Source organism: Pantherophis guttatus, chromosome 2 (assembly GCF_059756535.1).
Source record: "Pantherophis guttatus breed Tessera chromosome 2, ASM5975653v1, whole genome shotgun sequence".
Classification (NCBI taxonomy): Eukaryota; Metazoa; Chordata; class Lepidosauria; order Squamata; family Colubridae; genus Pantherophis; species Pantherophis guttatus.
In genome coordinates, this window is record NC_142064.1 from 93,100,766 (window position 1) to 93,121,640 (window position 20,875).

Sequence of the window (20,875 nt, forward strand, 5' to 3'; positions counted from 1 at the left end):
ATGTTTGAATGATCTCTTCCTTTTCAGTGATGGATCATAAATTATATGTTGGGGCCTATTAGTTCTCATCTCTCATACTTTCCCATCCACCTCTTTTTCAAAGTATCCCAGAGGAGTCCTTTACAAAAATTGGGGGAGGCATTCTTACTTACTATTCTTACAGATCAAACAAAACAAACCCCTTGGTTTAACTATGTTGCTTTTCCTACAATGCTTATGAATCCTATTTTTGGGGGAAAAAATCATTCTTACAATGTATCATATATTGGAAAGGCTGAACAATCTTGAGATATATATAGGGTACTTTTTTGTTGCATATAATGTTTATCTTGCATATTTTTATATTTATACATTAACTAGCTGTACCCAGCCACGTGTTGCTGTGGCCCAATCTTGTGGGTATACAATATTTTTTGACCGAGTGCCATTAATGTCTCTCTGTTGCTCAGGTCATGGCTATTTTGCCTCTGTGCCAGTTTGGCGCGGGTATAAGAGCTGGTTTCCCAGCTTGCCAGTATAACCACCTTCACCTTCGCAGCTCTCTGCACCACAGGTTGAGTCGGGGTCCCTGCCAAATGTACGGCATACTCCGTTAGTCGGGAGGATGCTTGGCGGCGGTTGATATTTCCCACCATTTTGCTTTGCTCAGCGGCAGCGCTGAGGGGAAAAGACCTGGCTCGCGCCTGCCATGGTGGTACTGCGACGTTAAAGTCCAAAAAGATAGTATAGCATGTGTTGCTTTTACGTCCAACAGATGGCGCTGTTTTTCGAAAAAGCATGTTTTTACCTGTCACAGGTGTGACATCTATATAATATAGGTATATAAAAACACGTGCGTATTTGTGTCAAAATTTCAAAGCAATCGGTGAAGAACTTTTGGAGATTTACGATTTTGAACAAAGGAACATTTACATTTTTATTTATATAGATGGATTGAAAAAAAAATCTCCATAAAATATCTAAGGATCTTATGTAAATCTAGCTGTATGAATAATATTTAATGTTTATTTATTACAAAATAAGATTTTCCTTAAATTGTGATTAAAAAGGATAACCGCTTAAGCAACTAAGAGTAATGATATTCTGCTAAGAAGAGATATAAGGTTGCAATAACAAGTATTTTTCCTTTGAAGCTCTTGAAAGATGGTTTCTAAATTGTGTTCCTAAAGCTATATCAGTGACAATCTCCCGTCATCCTTAAAGGATGTTCCTCATATAGAACACATTGCAATAATTGGCATGGGAATGAATTCATGTCTCAGGTTTGCTGATAGTTTAGTCCAAACTGATTAAAAGCATTCCAGGCCATTAAGGCTATTTGAGCATCCAATGAAGATGTACCATAGTGTAGTCTCAAGCCATTATCTACTCCCAAACTAACACTTACTCCAGCACACCGTCCTCAGAGCTCCATTTGCTTGGGTTTCTCACTAGCCCTCATCCTGCAGATTCTGGTCCTCTGATCGAATGTAGTAGGCTGGATTGACAGGATGGACAGAGCGCATTCCAGAGGAACAAAGGACAGTCAGTCCACATATCTTGTGCAAGAGAAAGAGGATGAAGGGATACTAGGGTTTCTGACTATATGGTAGATACATAAGTAGAGTGCTTCAGTTTGGCAAGACTCTGCCCAAAGTTATGGAAATATATATATTTAAAAATCAACATGGAAAAATCATTAAATTGCAAGAATCAGTCTTTCTTGACTTTTGAGCCTGACAGATCCAGAATTTATATATGCCCATCTAAATCTGAGGAAGAGTAATAAAGAATGGTTAGAAATTACTTGATAGCTTCACCAATGGCTTCATACCAACATTAACTAGCAGAAGGCCAACCTGACAATATTCTGTAGCTCAGTAATTATGGAACCAACAGAACTTTCCCATTATCAGTTTCTACAACTAATCAAACTCTCCTTTCATTCTTATTTCATTTGACTGCTATATTCTTGTTTCACATTGATGTGTGACCAGTGGTGGGTTTCAAATTTTTTTACTACCGGTTCTGTGGGTGTGGCTTGGTGGACATGGCAGGGGAAGGATACTGTAAAATCTCCATTCCCACCCCACTCCAGGGGAAGGATACTGTAAAATCGCCATTCCCTCCCCAATCTAGGGGAAGGATACTGTAAAATCTCCATTCCCACCCCACTCCAGGGGAAGGATATTGTAAAATCACCATTCCCTCCCCACTCCAGGGGAAGGATACTGTAATATCGCCATTCCCTCCCCACTCCAGGGGAAGGATACTGTAAAATCGCCATTCCCTCCCCACTCCAGGGGAAGGATACTGTAAAATCGCCATTCCCTCCCCACTCCAGGGGAAGGATACTGTAAAATCGCCATTCTCTCCCCAATCCAGGGGAAGGTTACTGCAAAATCCTCATTTCCTCCCAATCAGCTGGGACTTGGGAGGCAAAGAATAGATGGGTGCGGGGCCAGTCAGAATTTTTACTACCGGTTCTCCAAACTACTCAAAATTTCCACTACCGGTTCTCCAGAACTGGTCAGAACCTGCTGAAACCCACCTCTGTGTGTGACACTATAATATCCTTAGAGATTTATCACTTATACATCAAGACACCCAGGTATCTACACATGGATAATTCTTAAATCAAAAGAAGCTTTATATGTGTTCCACATGACTCGGAAGGAGGAAAGAAGTCTCTGAAATCAGATATTAAAGATACTTTTCTCTAGAAAGCGTTATTTAAATCTGCTGTCATCACCTAAATTATTTTTTTCAGTATGGTATATAATAGATTATATTATATATTTATATTTATACACACACACACACACACACACACACACACACACTTTGCTTCACATACTGAATCAGAGATTCATAGAAACCTAGATCTTAGCCTATGCCACCCAAGAGAACTATTTATTCACTTCTTATAATATCATCTTTCAAAATTTTGCTATTTCCAAATAATTAAAAAAATACTTATAATTAAGAATAGCTTTGCTATATCTGAGATATAGCATTGCTATATGTGAGATTACTAGTAATAAAATTTAATTATATTAAAACTTTCCTGTAATTTCGTCAGACCACCATCTTATACGCATGGCAGTTCACTGACATGTGTAGCTTCTTCTCATTCCTGCTTTTGTTTTTTGCAGAACCCACGGGCATGATACCAGTTTTGACAAAAGGAGTAAATGCATCCTCACGTAAGTCAAGTTGTATAACTTGCTTCCCTAATGTTAATTCTACAGATTCAGGTTTTTTCCCTAGCCTTTCTCTGCATCATTATACTTTGGATAGAGTTTAGACCTATCATTGGGGGGGGGGGCGGAATGCAGTTGTATCCTGGATCTATGAGTTGAATTCTCAACTGGAATTTAGTTGAGGTTCTCATCTCTAAAAATGCCCTTAAATTATAAATTGTAGCAGCCTATTACAAGTTGCAACTTGCCAGGTATTTATCCTTTCTTTGTCTTCCTTGTCAAAATCCTTTCTTTTTTTGGCATGAGATATTAATGCCTCTCATTTCCTCTAGTGTTGCATGCATCCTCTAACAAAATAACATTATTTAAAAAGAGCTGCTATTTATTATATTTAGATCTTTTCTTTATCTAGCTTACATTGCCTCTGTTCCACATCTTGGATTGTATTTACTTTTTAAAGCTTCCTTTTCACAGAAATTAGTTTTTGAGAGAGGACCTACATTATTTACAGTGGGGCTACCTACATTTGGAGTTTTTAAAACTGTCTGAAAGACAGTTTCCACTCTGACAGCTGTTTTATATGCTCATATTGCATGCTGCTGCTTGTTTTATTCATCTGTCACTTTTGTGGCACAGCAGAATAATGAATGCTGCATCTTTCTTAGCTTTTCTGAGAGTCTTTTGTCTAACACTGCTAGTTCTGGAGTAGTAGCTTTCCGAAACTAGAGCAGAGCACGTGGCCTTCTGAATGCATGTTTTGAAATGTTACTGGATTTTGGCATGCGACTACTTTTTGCTTTTCATAAAGATCCTCTGTCTTGCCTTTCCTGTGGTTCAGTCTCTCGTATCAGACTGAAAATTCAGTCACTCCTGTTTTTATTTCTCTTTTCTTCAGCTGGTTATCAGATCTGGACTTCGTCAACTTGTCAAGTTAATTTCATCCATTCAGATTTTTCTACATAATTTGAATTATCATTATAAAAGAAATGTTTGTGTTATTATCCAAGTTTCATTTCAGATGTGCAATTCAATCTGAAAAGGTGATTTCAGTGGATCATTTTTGAATCGGATACCCATAGTCTAATTATTAAAAATTTATCAACATTACATCCACTGTTAAACTTCTTTCATTCTTTTGTATTTTGTTCCTAGTTCAGATTTTTCCAAAAGCAGTGCTGGTCATGAATTCTTTGCAGATGTTGAGTCATCTAAACATCTGAATTTTCTTATATGACCCAGGATAAATAATCTAGTCAGAAATTAAATTTATTTAGAGTACTCTCTATCAATGTAATAATATAGTGGTCCTTCAGTTCAGTATAGTGATATCCTATCATACTCTTACAAATGGTTACAAGTATTTTCCTTAATTCTGCTAGTTTTCTGCCAAGAATAAGTAATGCTTTTAAGATTAATTTTTGCTTTAATGAATTATTCCCAGTGTGATTAGGACCACATGTAATTTCTTTGTAGTTCCCTGCTATTCGAACCTGCTTTTTCAACAATTTTCCTCAAAGCATTTGACCTTCCTAGGTAGACAAATTCTGCTTCATAGATAGGATTTTTCCATCTCTATTACCATGTTGCTTTCTGTGTATTGCAGAACTCATAGACAAGATTTCTGCCTCTACTGAAGGAACAAATACATCTTCTAGTAAGTATATAGTACTAGCAGTCTTCATGAATCTATAGCCTACTTCTATTTTTTCAGTAAATATACAAAATATATACTGATCCTTGGGATACAAAACTAATTGCAAAAAGAATCAGATTTTTTAAAAAACCACCTTCCCCAACTAGTATCTTTCAGATGTATTGTTTATTGCCACTCCCCTATCATCCAAAATATTGCCATAAAAATATCCATCACATCATAAGCTAAAACCTATTACATCTGGGAGGCACAAGATGCAGAAAGATTGCAAAAGGAATCACTTCCATAAAAAGAGAAAGCAGTTTGCTTCCTTTCTTTAAAAAAAAATCTTTTTCCCTTTTCTCCCTTTCCTTTCTAGAAAGGTTTTTTTTTCATAGCAGACTGTTTCATTAGGTTTTCTGTCAATGCTTTTAAGCAGATTGTGGAAGCAGTAGTTACTAGTGTTTCTGACTCCAGGATATGCAAATAATCCTAGCCTTTAGATAATTAGATGATCTTTTTACATAATCAGAGTGCACAGAATAATTGCATATTGGAAGAATGCCTATGTTGAAAAGGTGTTTTATTAAAAATATCACTTCTTCGTTGCAGCCAAGAATCATGATAGTATGAAAGTTCTAAAGACACTTTCTTTCATAACTATACTGTGCTTTGTGTACTATATTATGCTTCAAGAAGGAGTTCTTCGCTCATACTAATGTGTTTTGTTGAATGATCCTTTTGACTTCCTTGAAGAATATTAATAGTAATGCTAGCAATATTAAGATGACATTATCACAGATAGATCAATGGATTTGAGCTGAGGAGATTGTGGGTTATATCCAACATAATAATAGTGCAAGATACTGTGTAATTTTGGCCAATCACAAGACTCAGTGAATAAGATTGTAGGGTCTAGTACACAGCTATCAAACTCAATTGCGTCTCATGACGTATCATGACTTTTTTGCCTTTGGGGGTGAGCGTGACCTGCGCATGACGTATTCAGCCTGCAGGCCACCAGTTTGACACCACTGGTCTAGTATATCTGAAGGGTTTATTCCTATTACCCAGAAATTCTAAGATTACGTTCTAAGGATTTTCTGCAAAGCACAGACTTCTTTCTAATGACTTTCTAATGAATTAGGCATATGAATATGGTAAATCAGATAAATGCATTGTATGAAGGGTTGGCTTGAGTGCAGTTAAACTAGGATTCACATTAAAATAAATTTGAAGAGGTATTTTGGGGTGAAATAAGACTGAGGAGGAGATGAAAATTGGAACGATTAAAAAAACAGAAGGTCTTTGGACAGATGAAACAGTTGAAGAAGGAAAGGTTTTTTGGAAGGAATATTGTGTGAAATAAGGAAAGTGGAAAATAGGCTAGTGGAAATAATAATAAGACATTGGAACTGGATGCATAATAAGACGAGTCCTTAACCTTTCATTTCTGTTGTAGCAAAAATTCTTTTAATGTAGATGTCTAGTTTTATAATTTTAAATATATATATATATATATGTTTTCAGGAAGATCTGAATGTATTTTCTCAGGAAAACTAAAGCTCAGAATAAGCTGAAGTTAGCAAAAGTTGCTAAAAAAATTTCTTCAGATATGTTCAAAAGAAAAGGGAAAGAAAGGCAACATACCAGCTACTTGGTATGGGTAGCAAATGATATCAAGGAAAAAAAATAGAACTGAACAATTCTTATTTGATCCAATATGTATATTTTACATGAAGTTTTAAAGTGGTATAAAAACTGTGACTCCAGCTCAAGCTCCATGTCAACATAGTCAAAGAACATCTGTCAACTTTGATGGGTTCAAATATCAAAGCCAGATAGATTCTAAGATTGGGGATATTCTATCCTTTGGTTGATGTCCTAGATGGACATCTGCGACATTGGACAGGGTTTTAATGGCCCATAATTCCAATTCTGTGGTTCTGATCAGACTCCCTAGTCTCTTCATATCATTGTAACAGAAGAAAGTAAAACTTGTTTATGATTCCCAACCCTAGGATAAAAGAGTTAAATAGCAAGAACATTTTAACAACAGGAAAGAAAAATAAAGTTAGTCCCAAATTGTCCAACTACATTGTTGAAAACAATGTGAAAGTGCCATGAGATTAAAGTTACATGCTCAAAATACCACTTTCAATGTTAGAATTGGGAATAAGTGATTATGGTGTGGAATGGATGAGTGGATAGATGGATGGACGTAAGAATAGATTTTAATTTCACCCTTCCACCTTCGTACTGTGAAAAGATCATTAAAACACTCTGATTTAAGATCAAAAATCTGATAATCCATTACTACACAATTGCTTTTATATTTTGTATCAATAGAAAACTTTATTTCTCTCATGCTAGACTATGTCTAGCCTTTGTATCTGCCCCAATACTCATGCTGTGTTCTGATCCCCAAATTCATGAAAATCATAATCATAATTGCAAAAAATACAAATAAATTGTGAAGTATAATGCTACTCTGTAACAATTGTTGAGAGCTAATATTGGTCTAAGAGGAGATATTGATTAAATAACAAAATAGTTCCTTATATTTTAGCGAGGTATCTGTGGTGGCCTGTATAGTATACAAATATTTTACTGATAAAATGCTCTAATACTGTGGCAAGTTCCAACCGCAATTAAAATTATTAGGATAAAATAAAAGTAAAAATTATACAAATGCTATAAAATCAGTATACTTCAAGATATGTTTATAATACCATAAAAACACTTATAGAGATATAAAACCTTATACCTAGCAACCCTACCATTTGTCTTTACCTATAGGATTTACAACAAAGTATTTTCATTGTTTTAGTCATATAGTACAATAATGAAAGTAGGAAAATAGCTGTTTATTTCAAGCAAAGGAGCAAAGGCAGGGCATTCAGTTTTAAACTCCCAGTAAATTATTCATTCCTAATCTCTGTGTATTTGGGATTTATTTTTCCATTGTATGGATTTTGTAATTACTGATTTATATTTTCTCTTCTCTATCCATACATCTGCTCCTTAATACATCTGATAAAGTTTTGTGAATGTTGGTTTCTCCCCCAAGAGCTTTCTCTTCTTCTGGCACCAGGCTAATATAGCTACTCTTCTGGAATTTCTATGTGACCTTGTAAGGTAGAACACATGTATAATTTATCAATTTAGGGAAGTTATACTTCCTTGCTAGTTGGGCAGAATACATTTATTTCATTAGCAAGCAGCCTTTTTCTATAATAGGATTAGTGTAAAGAATATATCAGCCAGGCACTCTTCTTGGACACGCTGAAAGGCTTCAGTAGAAAAAAGTATATGTCAGCTGTCAGAGTCTAGCTAAGAGGTTGCTGGTAATCAATGGCCTCGTGGGATTGATGGAGCCATCTTTCAAGTGGAAGACTGCTGTTCTTCCTGCTATGGGCTCAGATTCACATAGGCAAGAGGGGGGAAAAAGAAGCTTATTAACTCTATAAAAATACCATCAGCTACTACACTACTAAAAAGACCTAGAATGAATGACCAAAATCAAGCAAAACCAGAGAACCAAACTGGGTTTGTTTTATCTCTTTAGAAATGAAACCTTTCTAGGATAGAATTCTGCTTAACCTGCTCTTCTGCGTCAAGCTGACAGAGATACATAGTCCTTTATAAAATTGTGACATTTTAAAATTTCATATTACATCTTATCAAAAAGCATTTATATCTTATGAGTTTGATGTATCATCAACTTATTTTTTTCCCATCATGAATTTGCTATATTTTGAAAATTCAATAGGGACATAAATCTGTGCATTTTTAATAAAATTTAAACTATGAAATGCAACAATTGTACATGCCAACACTAGCAAGCATCTCTAATGGAAAATCTCTTAACTTTTTGGGAAACAAATGATGCTGTCCGGCATTGCTGTCTTTCCACAATTGTTGGTGTTATTCTGAAACTATACGTACATTATAAGAATCTTAGTGTGTGTATATATGTGTGTATGTGTTTTAGTGTGTTTAAGAGGTACTAGATTTCTCATTCTGTTCTTCTATAAGCACTAATTTTTATCATTATGTTCACTATGTGCCTTTTAGAAATTGCTGAGTAAACACATTTACATTTAATCACATTAATAGATCAAAGGAAATGCCCAAACCATTTACAATCAGTTAATTGCTACAAGAATAATTTGAGACTGTCTGCTGGGTTGTTCTTCCAAAATCATATATGAATTTTCCCCCAAAAAATGTTCGTTATTACTTAGCAATTCTATTTGGCAAGACTTTAGATCTGTCTCATCACCTAATGCACAGGCTCATGCTTCTCTTTGCCAGGAATTACAACTTCCCATTTCAAAGGCTGTATAGACTTTCTAGCATCTTCATTCACATAAATAATGCATTTAGTTTCCCTTACAGAAGGATGCTGCCTGGGATTATTGAGCAGGGGGAGAAATGGAGGGCAAATGTAGAGAAAACAGTGCATATAGTTACTGCTATTAAGTAAACATCAGGTTATTCTTGAAATCCTCTATTATTTTGGGATTGTACTGGTTGTTATACTCAAAAAAATGTAGAGATTTAATTCTTTCCTTATCCACTGTTTCTTCCTTCCACACTTGACAATTTCAAAATGTCTTTGTTCTTTTTTAAGTGTTTGATATTATGTATGGGATTTTATCTATCCATCTGATGCACTAAACTAATCAAGCAGTGTTTCTGTGCTCATTAAGTTAATGTGTTGCATTGTGTGCTTTATAGCAGTTTCAACATGTATGGTATTGATACCAAAATGGGAAGCTCTCCAAGTTTGTTTCAACTTACAAATTGGAGTTTAATAAAAACAAATCAGTTAAGGCACTCATGATTTGCTGTATGTCAAAACTATGATATGGAAGCATGGCCCTTTCCATATCAAAAGCGATAACCATTTAGTGAGCAGTGAATGCTGTTCTTTTGTACAAGAAATCTGGGATGTGATGGAATCTGATAAATGTTGAGTGGTTGATTATGGATGGATTTTTGATTAAAAATCCATCTTAACTTATCAGGAGATATGAAATGTCATTGTTGGATTCTGATTAGAGGGAAATGGCATACAGAATCTAGCAGATATAACAAAATTTAGAATGGCCCAATAGAAGCAAGTCAAGGGAGTTTCATAAAGTTGAGTTTAAACAAAGTTTTACCGCCTGTGTGCATGCTTGCTTTAGGAATACTCAACATGCATATTTTAAATTATCAGTGTACAGGACTTTTGGTGTTCTGTACTATCAAATGAATGGTTAACAATATCTTGAATTTGTAACAAACACATTTCAAATGGATGCTGTATCAGCTGTTAAGAATCCCAAGTATATAAATACATTCTGTCCACTTACATCTGGACTCTCAATTTTCAAATTTTTCCTAGAAGGTTCCAAAAATTCTCTTTTTTTCTAAAGATAAAAAAGTTTCCTGCAAAGAAACAAGGAAAGAAAGCCATCATATTTGAAAATGTAAGAAATAGAGTTTCAAAATTGTACCCACATTAACATTAGAGCAATGTAAATCATTTCAAATAAGTATAAAAATATACATAATACAAATGTTAATAATTGCAGAAGGTACAATTCAGTGATTTATTTGTAGTTTACTTTTTGGGAGAGGTCCATTGTGAACACAACTGTTCAACAGCTACAGACATAGTTTTTCAAATCAATCTTTATTATAATCATAGATGTGAATAAAGGATGGGTACAAACATTGAAAAGAGACACACAGTATAATAGATAAAGACATAAAAGATTATGTGTAAATGCCATATAAAGTGCATAGATTAAAAACTGTAAGAAACATAAATATAAAAAGTGTACAAAATGAGGATCTGAAAGAAGTGAGGTGGATGTTGAAAAACTAGGAAAGTTGACATTTTCTATGTATATACTATGCAAGAGACTATATCTATTAGATTATACAGTGTTGTAATATGGCATAATAGGTGCATAATTTGAACATAATTTATAATGCTGAGTCTCAAGAATAAGCCAAAAGTCATTACATGACAAACTTTGAGCATTGTGCACAGATCCTATCCTAACACTACATGAATGTGATGTCTAAAAACAACAAGATAGGTGGCCAATGAATTTGATAAATAAATAAACAAGGTAGTGTAAAATTGCACCATAATTATCTAGTGAATATGTATGTAGTCATGGTAGAATAAGACTAATATGAATACTATCTTGTTTCTATGTCTGTGGAGATTCTCAGTCATCCAGCTCATAGTTGTCTCAAAAGTGCTTTTTCAAAGGACAACTGGACTGTTTTTTCCCTGAGGAAGAAGAAGATGATGACGAAAACTAAACATCTTCTTCTTCCTCAGGGAAAAAAACAGTCCAGCTGCCTTTTGAAAAAGCACCTTTGAGACAGTCTTCTTTCTGTGTATTTGTGTTCTGTGTGTGTGTGTCTGTGCATCTGGAGTCATAATGGCAATGCAGTTCCAAGTCAGGACTCCTCCAGAATCAACCCTCACGAATTGCTGAGGAGAAAACAGACTATTATGCCAGAGTGAAGGCCTTTCTGTGCTCAGGGACTTCCAATTTGATTAGTCAAATCAAATCTTTATTACTGTCATAGACCAACATAGGAAGGGTAAAATAAATACAAACAGTAATTTTAAAAACCAAAAGCAATATAAAATATATAATGCTTCATCCCACAATTTATTTTCTATATTATGTAATGTTGAACTAAACCCTGACTGATATAATTTTCATAATATACACAGCAGGAAGAGAGCTGCCTGATTCCTCACTTAACATATTTGTCTATGTTGCAGGTTGTAGGTAATATATGTAGCAATAAATAACAGGCATTTATTTATTTATGTATATTATGATATATAGAAAATGCATCAGACAGTGTTCCAAGTAATATTTCAAGAAAATTTATAAACATTACCAACTCTAGAGCAAGCTGTTAAAGAACTTTAAAAGAAGAAATAATAAATCATCATTTAAAATATTTAGGTAACTGTATTTTAAAAATAGGTTAGTTAAAGGTTGGAGGCTCATAGAGAACAATTTCATTTACTCCATGAGCAGGTTCAGACCCCCTCCCCCATTAATAAAGAAATTACTAGAAGAAAAAATAATACTGGGCCCCACATATACATAAACATTAATTTCTACAGAGAGGGAATGAACTCATAGCAGAAATGTAGCAGTATACCTGCTAGCTATGCTTTCCTTTAGATTTCTGAAATCCTCAATGGTTACAACCAGGCCGCAGGGAACTCTGGTTAATTGTTTTCTCAAAATCAGCAAATACCGGTAAGTGGGCTTTCACCTCACCTTTTCTTGCCAAGCAACTGATGTATGTCAGAAGCCAAGGACAAAACAAACAGCCAAAAAAAAAAAAAGATACTGATTTGCTGTGTGTATTTCCCATGGATGGCTGTGTTACAATAATAGCTGACTGCTGGAAATAAAACCAGGAAAGCAACCAAACCAAGCAAGGAAAATCTCGATGGGATGTTGCAAAAAAGAGGAAAATGAAAAAGGAAGGAAAAAAAATAGAATGAGTGCTGTACTCAGCCCAGTGGTGAAATCCAATTTTTTTTTGTGATTGGTGGGTGTGGCTTGTTGGGCGTGGCAGGGGAAGGATATTGCAAAATCTCCATTCCCACCCCACTCCAGGGCCAGCCAGAGGTGGTATTTGCCAGTTCTCCGTACTACTCAAAATTTCTGCTACCGGTCCTCCGAACTACTCAAAATTTCCACTACTGGTTCTCCAGAACCTGTCAGAACCTGTTTGATTTCACCCCTGGGTTGTGCTCTACCCAGTTTCTATTGGTCTTTAGGTACAGATACAGATGCAGGTACACCCGTCCCCTTCAGTCATTGGAAAAGGCCCTTTATGTCTGCAAGAAACACCTAACGTCTGAAGAGGCATTTGTTCACATAATAATGCCTGCCTGGTGCTTTGTTTGAGGATTATATGGGTATTTCAATTAACCTGCACATTAGGAAAGTGCAGAGTAAGAAAGTTTGGCTTAAAATGTGAAAGGAAAATTTTTACAGGTAGTCCTCGGCTTATGACCACAATTGAGCTCCAAATTTCTGTTGCTAAGCAAGACAGTTGTTAAGTGCGTTTCACCCATTTTACCTTGCCATAGTTGTTAAGTGAATCTCTGCAGTTAAGTTAGTACATGGTTATTAAGTGAATCTGGCTTTCCTATTGACTTTACTTATTGAGTCACAAAAAGTGACCTCCCTCCCCCCCCCCCCCCCCGGACACTGCAGCCATCATAAATATGAGCCAGTTGCCAGGCATCCAAATTTGGATCATGTGACCATGGGGATGCTGTAATGGTTGTAAGTGTGAAAAACAGTCATAAGTCACTTTTTTCAGTGCCGTTGTAACTTTGAAAAGTCACTAAATGAACTGTTGTAAGTCGAGAACAACCTGTGTTTATTTTTAGGTCAGACATTACAAAAGGCAAAATTACAGAAGGTTTACTATAAAGAACAGGGAACAGGACTGCAAAGGAAGCAGATTTTTAAAAAACCTGTCTCTTCAGCCATTTGAACTGAAAATATAAAATAGAGAACAGTATTTTACTTACTTCTCTTTCAAATCAAGAAAAGACAGAGAATGTGAAAGGCTGGTATTATGCATGTGTTCAAAGACATCTGGATTTGGATATGTTAAGACTCTTTTTGAGAATAAGATTGTGATTGATTTCTGATCATGATTCTATATATCACCTTATAGAGTACAGGTATATTCCTGTAGGGATGTATTAGGGATAAAGATGGGACTGAACCATCACGTTCCTGCATTTTTAATGAGTTCTTTTTTTTTCCTTTTGGACTGGATCTTTGGCTAGAAAAGACTTTTTTTTCTAGTTGCAAAAATGGCTGAATAGGATAAACAAACAACAATCTCAGCCGATCTAGTAAAAGCTTTCACTGGAAAAAAAATCAAAAAAGTCTTTAGTTTTATGAAAAGGTACCCAGGCTTACATACAGAATAATGCAGAACACATTTCCACCCAATGAAACATTTAGATCAGCGTTTTTCAAACTTGGCAACTTTAAGATGAGTAGATTACAACTTACAGAATTCCTCAGCCAACATGCTACATTTGCATATACCGCATATTCCCATCATTGCCTCAAATATTTGGGTTGGAAGACTTAAGCTTGTGAGAGGTCCTTCTCCAAGCTACCATTATCTGGGATGCAAGAATCCTGATAACCACTAGAGGGCAGCAAAAAGAAACAGACAGTCCTAATTAGTGATTGCCAATATCTCTTCACTCCAGATATGGTAATCTCCTTTGAGTCAAGGACAACTCCCAATAGCATTACACCCGTGTGATTTTCATAGCTGTATAGGAACAGTTTGTCTGCTGCCTTTGATGAGACTTTTTAACTTGATAGACAGATATAGGGAGGGAGGGAGGTAGGAACGTAGCTGTAAGGAATGTGAAATCTTTGGAGAATTAGTAGAAACCATTGAACTTGATCCATCAATAGATCTGCATATATTTTTTGCTGAGTTTTACCTTGATCAATTTTGATGTGTTTGCTCCTACAAAGAATTCTATACTCATTTTATGTTTACATATTTGAAAATCTCTTTTTTTACTGCTATTGATTAGTTTTTCTTAGTTTTAACAGAAGATATCTTATTCTATATTCTATGCTGTTCCATATTCTATGCTTGTGAACAGCTAAGAGTGGATGAATGGTTGAATTCATCCACTCTTAGCTGGTTGAAAGAGTGGATGAATGGTTAAAATTAACCAGATTACTCTGCAGTGCCTTGAGGCCAGAGAAACTGATACAATCAGTAGTGGGTTCCACTTAGCTTCGCTACCGGTTTGGAACTCGCTTCACTCGCGCGTGGCACTTCTGCGCATGCACAGAACCTTCTGCACATGTGCAGAGCGTCCGTGATGACGTCTAGGCGGGTGGGCAGAGCCTCCCGCCACTGCCACTGGATACAATGCTTAATTTTGAAAAACTGCTGATTTTAAGGGTTCAGATTATGTTCCATCACTATATATTGACACTTCGGACTGCACAACTTCCAAAGGGAATCTTGCTAACCCTTAAACAGATATTTGGCAGATCGAATCTCACTAGGCTGAAGGTTGACTCAGCCTTCCATCCTTCCAAGATCGGTAAAATGAGGACCCAGATTGTTGGGGGCAATAGGCTGACTCTGTAAACCGTTTACAGAGGGTTGTAAAGCATTGTAAAGCGGTATATAAGTCTAAATGGTATTGCTATTGAAATAGTTAAATTAAGTGATACAATTACAGGTTTTGGTAAATAATAAATTCTCAAGTACTGAATCCTAGTGATTTATATGGTCCATATCATTTTCTTATATACAATACAAAAGTGGATTGCCGTTGAAAATTATCATTTGACTATTTTTCATTGTGAAATCAAATATTTATATAATTTCTGCATTTGACCAGTAGCAGTTATGTTTCTATGCAGCTTTAAGTTCCTTTTATAATTATTTTTAAATATTTTTCATTTATGGTATCAGTTTCCTTGAAAGTATTTATTTTGAAATTGGTAGCAATTCATCGAAAAGTTAACAAGAAAATAATGCAGATTGAAGAAAGAAAATGAAGAAATGCTTTAATTTTAGTTGTCTTTAAAATACTTTCAGACAAAAAAATGAAATATTTGCAAAGCCAGATTGTTGTCACACATAACAGTTTTCCCCATTCAAGGCTTTTGTGTAAAGCTCATTCAATACTAATAAAGCAGGAACCAGAGTAATCATCATCATTGCAAAATCATAGATTGTTGATGTGAACATTCTGATTTAAGTGCAAGCTTTCTCAGATTGGATCATATGACCAAAAAGAAAAAAAAAACTTCCAATTTAAAATGAGGATTATGTTCTCATCCGGTCCATTATGACTCTAACTTGCTGGATTGATAGGAAGGCAAACTTTATATCTAGGTAGCAGCAGAAAGCAATTGCGGCTGAGAGGCCTGCCATCCCCCCTGGGAAGGATCGGATATCCAACAGCCTCAGCCTAAGGTCCAGCCCATAAGGCTGTCACCTACAACCTTCCCCGCCCCATCCTCACTGCAGCTTTGTTAGATTTCTCTAATGGTTGGGAATCCTTTCGTGATCATACACTGGGAGGGGAAAAAAAAAAGACCGCTCACTGGCTCCTGCATGCCTCTTTTTTATTGTACGTCTCTATTCCGTCTAATTGGATGAAATAGGAAGTCCCTGGCAGCCCTGTGTTGCTGGGTGTGCGGATTTAACTCAGGCCAGCCCTGCAGAGGGGTGGGGAAAGAGGAAAGAGAGCAGAAGGAAGGAAGGCACGGAAAAGAAAGAGTACTCTGGAGGGACGAAGAAGAGGAGGAGGAGATGGTAAGGACGCAGAGCAGAGAGTCCCCATCCTTTTATTCCTTCCTATAATAATGATGCTGGGAATGATGCTCAGGAAGCAGGCACCTGCTGCTCTGTAATGATTCAGCCTCTTTCTGCCAGCTCCTTTGCACAACAGGATGCTGTTATTACTGTCTCTGCTGCTGCCGTTGCCGCTGCCGCTACCCTCCTTACTGGTTTTCCTTTGGCTTCTCCTGCATGATGGCTGTGTTTTTCTCCTCCTGAGCAATCCCCAGTCTCAGATGCTGAAGGTGAGAAGCCAGCTGTTCACTTTGGGCTGTTGTTGGTTCAGTTAACCAAATTTGTGGAGGAATTGAGCTTCTGGTTTTCCTTGCCTTGTTTTGAAGAGCTGAGAATGGCTTGAGAGGAAACTAGGAATTTAAAATAAGAACCTTTGAAAAGTGAGGAAGGAAAAGGAGCTGATTCATTCACTATGAGAAGCTTCTTTTCTGAGAATTTGGAAGGTTTTGGTTCTTTGGTGGTCTCTTTCTGTAGGTTCGTTTTTTCTGACGCTTGAACTCTGTTTTCATGCCTGTGCTGTGATGCTGTAAGATTTCTGAAGCTGGCTTTCCTGTGAAAGGGGATGGACCTGAATCAAGCTTGTAATTAAGCCTTCTTGAGGAGAGCTCCCTTGGAAAATACAGGATCAAAAATGTCAGAAGCCAGTCTGGAGAAAGCTTCCCATCCCTCAACCCAGCTGAGTCCCACTGCATCACTTGATGGGCTTCCTGGTGAAGAAGAGATGCCAGAGGCTCACAGGGAGGAAACCAGGATGCAGGGAATAGCAGGCCTTGCAGCTACTTGTTGTGTGTGCCTGGAGGCAGAGCGACTGACGGGTTGCCTTAATTCTGAAAAGATCTGCATTGTCCCAATCTTGGCTTGCCTGATCAGCCTCTGCCTCTGCATTGCTGGCCTTAAGTGGGTGTTTGTGGACAAGATTTTTGAATACGATTCTCCTACCCACCTTGATCCCGGTAGAGCTCGACAAGATCCGATTACCTCTGTGGACCCTACTGCACTGTCTGCTTGGTTGCCATCTGCAGCGCAAACCTCCTACTTCTCCCTTCCCACCAATGAAGCTGCACAGGAGATCATGGAGCAACCCAGAGGCCCCCTGGTAGTTACTCCTGAGGTTGCCTCAAAGCCATATCCATATAACACTGTCCCAAATGATTATTTCTTGCCATCTTTGGTACCCTCGCTACCTCTGCCTAGCCTAAAATCTGAAGTGAAAAGACCCACAACTGCATCCCTCGTACAAGAAATTGAAACCAATATCCAAACAGTTCCACCAAAATTAGGTAAGTTCATATTTTATCCCCGCCCCCCCGCTTCCTATGCCAGTTTGATCACAACACTTTGCATAAAGTACCATGATAAGTGAACATGTTTTGCTGATTATTAAAACTGATGACGGTTAGGGCAAATTATACTTTTAGCCTATTCCTTTATGAAGGTTCACAAAAAGAATATGAGGGAAGTGAAATTTACTGTACCATTTGCCAAGTCACTTGACTAATGAATTTTACGTGTCCATTACAGTGATTTTATTTTATCCAAGCTCTTTATAATTATCAATATTTTTTATTATTCAACTTCTGTGTATTTTGCATTCCTGACAAATTATCTGCCCCATCATAATAGCATATACATTTCTCCCCTAAAATCAATAATAAATTAAAAAAAATAAAAAGTACATTATGGAAGAATTGCTCTGAATTTTAGCAATAATTCTAGGTTGTTCTATAATTGTTTTAGCAATAATTCTAGGATATTACAACTTGTACAACCATATCAAGGATTGCTTCATTGCCATATGCAGTTCTACTTCATTGCCATATGCAGTTCCACTAATACCTCTTTTGCGGTGGAATTTATTAATATTGTTCATAGCTCTTCATTCTGAGGTAAAAAATAAACAATAACTTGCTATATTCCACCCTGGAATCTTTTTTAAGGCAAGAACTGAGCCTTGGAATGTATAGAATAGTGATGAAAACAAAGGAGACTCTAAGCATATACAGACTGTATTTCCCTTGACCTTGGCTAACCAGTTTGGAATCAAAACACAATGCACCTGACTTGGACCATCTCCTTTTCAGGCTATACCTGAGAAATGTAGGTCAGGGTGGCATTCAAGGGAGAAAAGGAGTGTATATAAACTTTTTTCAGGATTGGGAATATCTGAATAATTTAACTTAAAACACCCCCTCTTTGCTGATTGGCCAAATCTTGACCCATCAGTTTAAATTAATAACTTTATCCCCATTCCTCTTACTGTTGAAATCAGAAAACAGAGAAAACATTAATTTTTTTCACTAACATACCAAACTTGTAAGCAATGAAAATGTAATGGGATAATTTGATGTACAGCCCTGAAAGTAAGCATTTATTTTTTTATCAAAATAATTTGTATCTCGAACATTTAATAGAATAACCTCTAATATTAGAGAACAAAAGTGCTGAGGTTTATTAAAATGCAACTGTTGTGACAATGCAGTTTGTGGATGGTGTGTCTTGAATCAGAAAGCTGCTTTGAAGTGATTCATAATGTTTAAGAGTAACATGCAAGTGAAGAACACTGGCTATTCCTTTGATGTATATTCACTTTTAAAGTAAGAATATTCTCCCTCTTTTTTCCTTGACCAAGCTGCTTTGTAGGTATTCCTTCTGAGAGCATGATGTATCAAAGATGCATCTTCTCTTCTGTGTGGATACATGTCTCATAAATTCTGTCATTGGAACAGTTTTGCCCTTTCAAAAATCATGTCTACACAAGTTCTTGGAATTCTTCTGCTAGATTAATAACTTTAGGCTTATAGCTTTCATGTATGAATGACTTGAGTTATACAATTCAGAAATCCTATCACTTTCAGGAACACTGTATCCATTTTCAGCAACTACAGTTTGGTTCTTGCCTAGTTATTATATTTCAGATGACATAGTCTCACTTGGAGGAATTGAAGGTTATTACAATGCAGCTTTTTCGTGTACTTTTTGCTTTGAGAATTCATTACAGAAGTATTGGCTGGAGCTCTACTTATCTTGAACTGATAACCTGTCAAATAAAGGATGGATCACTGGATAGTAAAGACCATCTAAGTAACTGTCATGTATCAAGATTGCTTTAGACCATTTTTGTACATTACAGTGTCATCTTTTCTTCCTTCCAAATAATGCTGCTGACAAATGGGTTATCATTAGCAAAAAAAAAAAAAAGTCTTTCCAGAGGAGCAGAAAATACCAAAGATCTATAAATACAGAATTTAAAATCCCTGGAATACAACAGTCTGTTAACTGGGAAGGGAATTTAGTTCCTTCAATATTATAAAATTAGGCCAAAAATATGGCGTCTGCTTATACCCTAGTCACTGAATAAGTTTCTACAAGGGAAAAAAAGAGAGTTATAACAGCTGGTTGATTTTATCCACAATGCAATTAACTCATATATTTGCAGAATAAAGGAAGGAGGTGACTCCACGTTAATTCCATACAGAGATACCTTTGGTTATGTTTTCATTTGCATTTAAAATCAGTCTATCTTAAGTTTTGCAGCAATGAAAATCTTTACAGAAGAGAGAACAATGTTACAAGTTTTTTAAAAAATAGGTTTGCCATAAAATGTAAAGAGGCAAGAGGTGACTTACAGCCTAGCCCAATCATAAATTAGAGGTTGCATGTTATTGGAGCGGATTGTACAAGAAATCCATTAGGGGAATTGTTGGAAGACAGTGAAGCATATGCATGTAAGGAAGCATTGAGCTTCATTGCACTGTTCAAACTAAGTATAGTTCAAAGCCTGACAGGTCAATTTTGAAGCTGGATTTTTTTGTGTGTGTATGGCAGAATCTCATTTCCTTTCTCTCCAACTCAGCATATTCTGTTTGGGGTTGCATCTTTCAAGGTCATAGCCTGACAAAAGATAATTGATTCTTCTTTGAGCTGGAGTCAGAAAGAGAACATTCCTAGCAATTGTCTCTGTTAACGTTAGTTTCAAGCAATTGTCTACCTTTTAGTACCTAACATTTTGTCAATTTATCTTTCTGATTTTGAAATAAATCTCATATTTCTTTTCCTGAAGTGAGAATTTTTTTTTTAATTACACATTCATAGGCATGGCATGTTCACGTCAATTGAATGTCATATTTTGCTATAATTATTTCAGTAATCCTACATTGGTGTCATGAATACTAAACATATAAGAGATAGAAATATACTTTTTTCACAACTGTACAAAAGCAGCAATTACTGTAGTATCTACGTTTGGATTATAGCAAATATTTCTGTAATATTATATATATATTGTATTGTATATTATAAATATTTTTGTTGCTACTGTGCTAAAGAAGTAAAGCCTTTTTATCTTGTGTTTGAACATACTTTTAATTGCTAGAGGAAGATTCTGTGCTGCATTTTTCAGCAGAGATCATTCTTATTGTCCTCTAATGGCCAAAAAAATAAGATGACCATTCTTGACTTGGTTCCATTGTACAGCTTCATTACCTATATTTTTGTCTATTTATTGTTAACTCCTTGTATGTGGATAATAGATGAGACAAAAATGTTTAGAAGCATAAAGTAAAAGATTCTGCATTCCTGAAAGCCACCAGGAACAGCTCAGAGCATCCTTAATGCCTAATCAACAGAAGGACATTAT

The 20,875-nt window shown here is 36.1% G+C and overlaps 2 protein-coding genes across 7 annotated transcripts in view; both read left to right on the forward strand.

The window, feature by feature from the left end:
* Positions 1 to 20,875, forward strand: part of NRG1 (neuregulin 1) — a 156,783-nt gene that overhangs the window by 56,026 nt on the left and 79,882 nt on the right. For 3 of the 6 annotated variants that reach the window (XM_087886409.1, XM_087886410.1, XM_087886408.1), the window contains exons 4-5: positions 3,135 to 3,185; positions 4,786 to 4,836. The exons of 1 other annotated variant lie outside the window; for it this stretch is intronic. In XM_087886409.1, coding sequence (XP_087742535.1) covers positions 3,135 to 3,185; positions 4,786 to 4,836 — 102 coding nt within the window. Of the gene's footprint in view, positions 1 to 3,134; positions 3,186 to 4,785; positions 4,837 to 15,555; positions 17,520 to 20,875 lie in introns of those variants that run through there. 2 more of the 6 variants (XM_034410680.3, XM_034410681.3) reach the window with 1 other exon arrangement.
* Positions 16,338 to 16,514, forward strand: LOC148115203 (uncharacterized). Its single transcript, XM_087886413.1, has one exon. It carries the CDS (start codon positions 16,338 to 16,340, stop codon positions 16,512 to 16,514), a length of 177 nt encoding a protein of 58 aa, XP_087742539.1.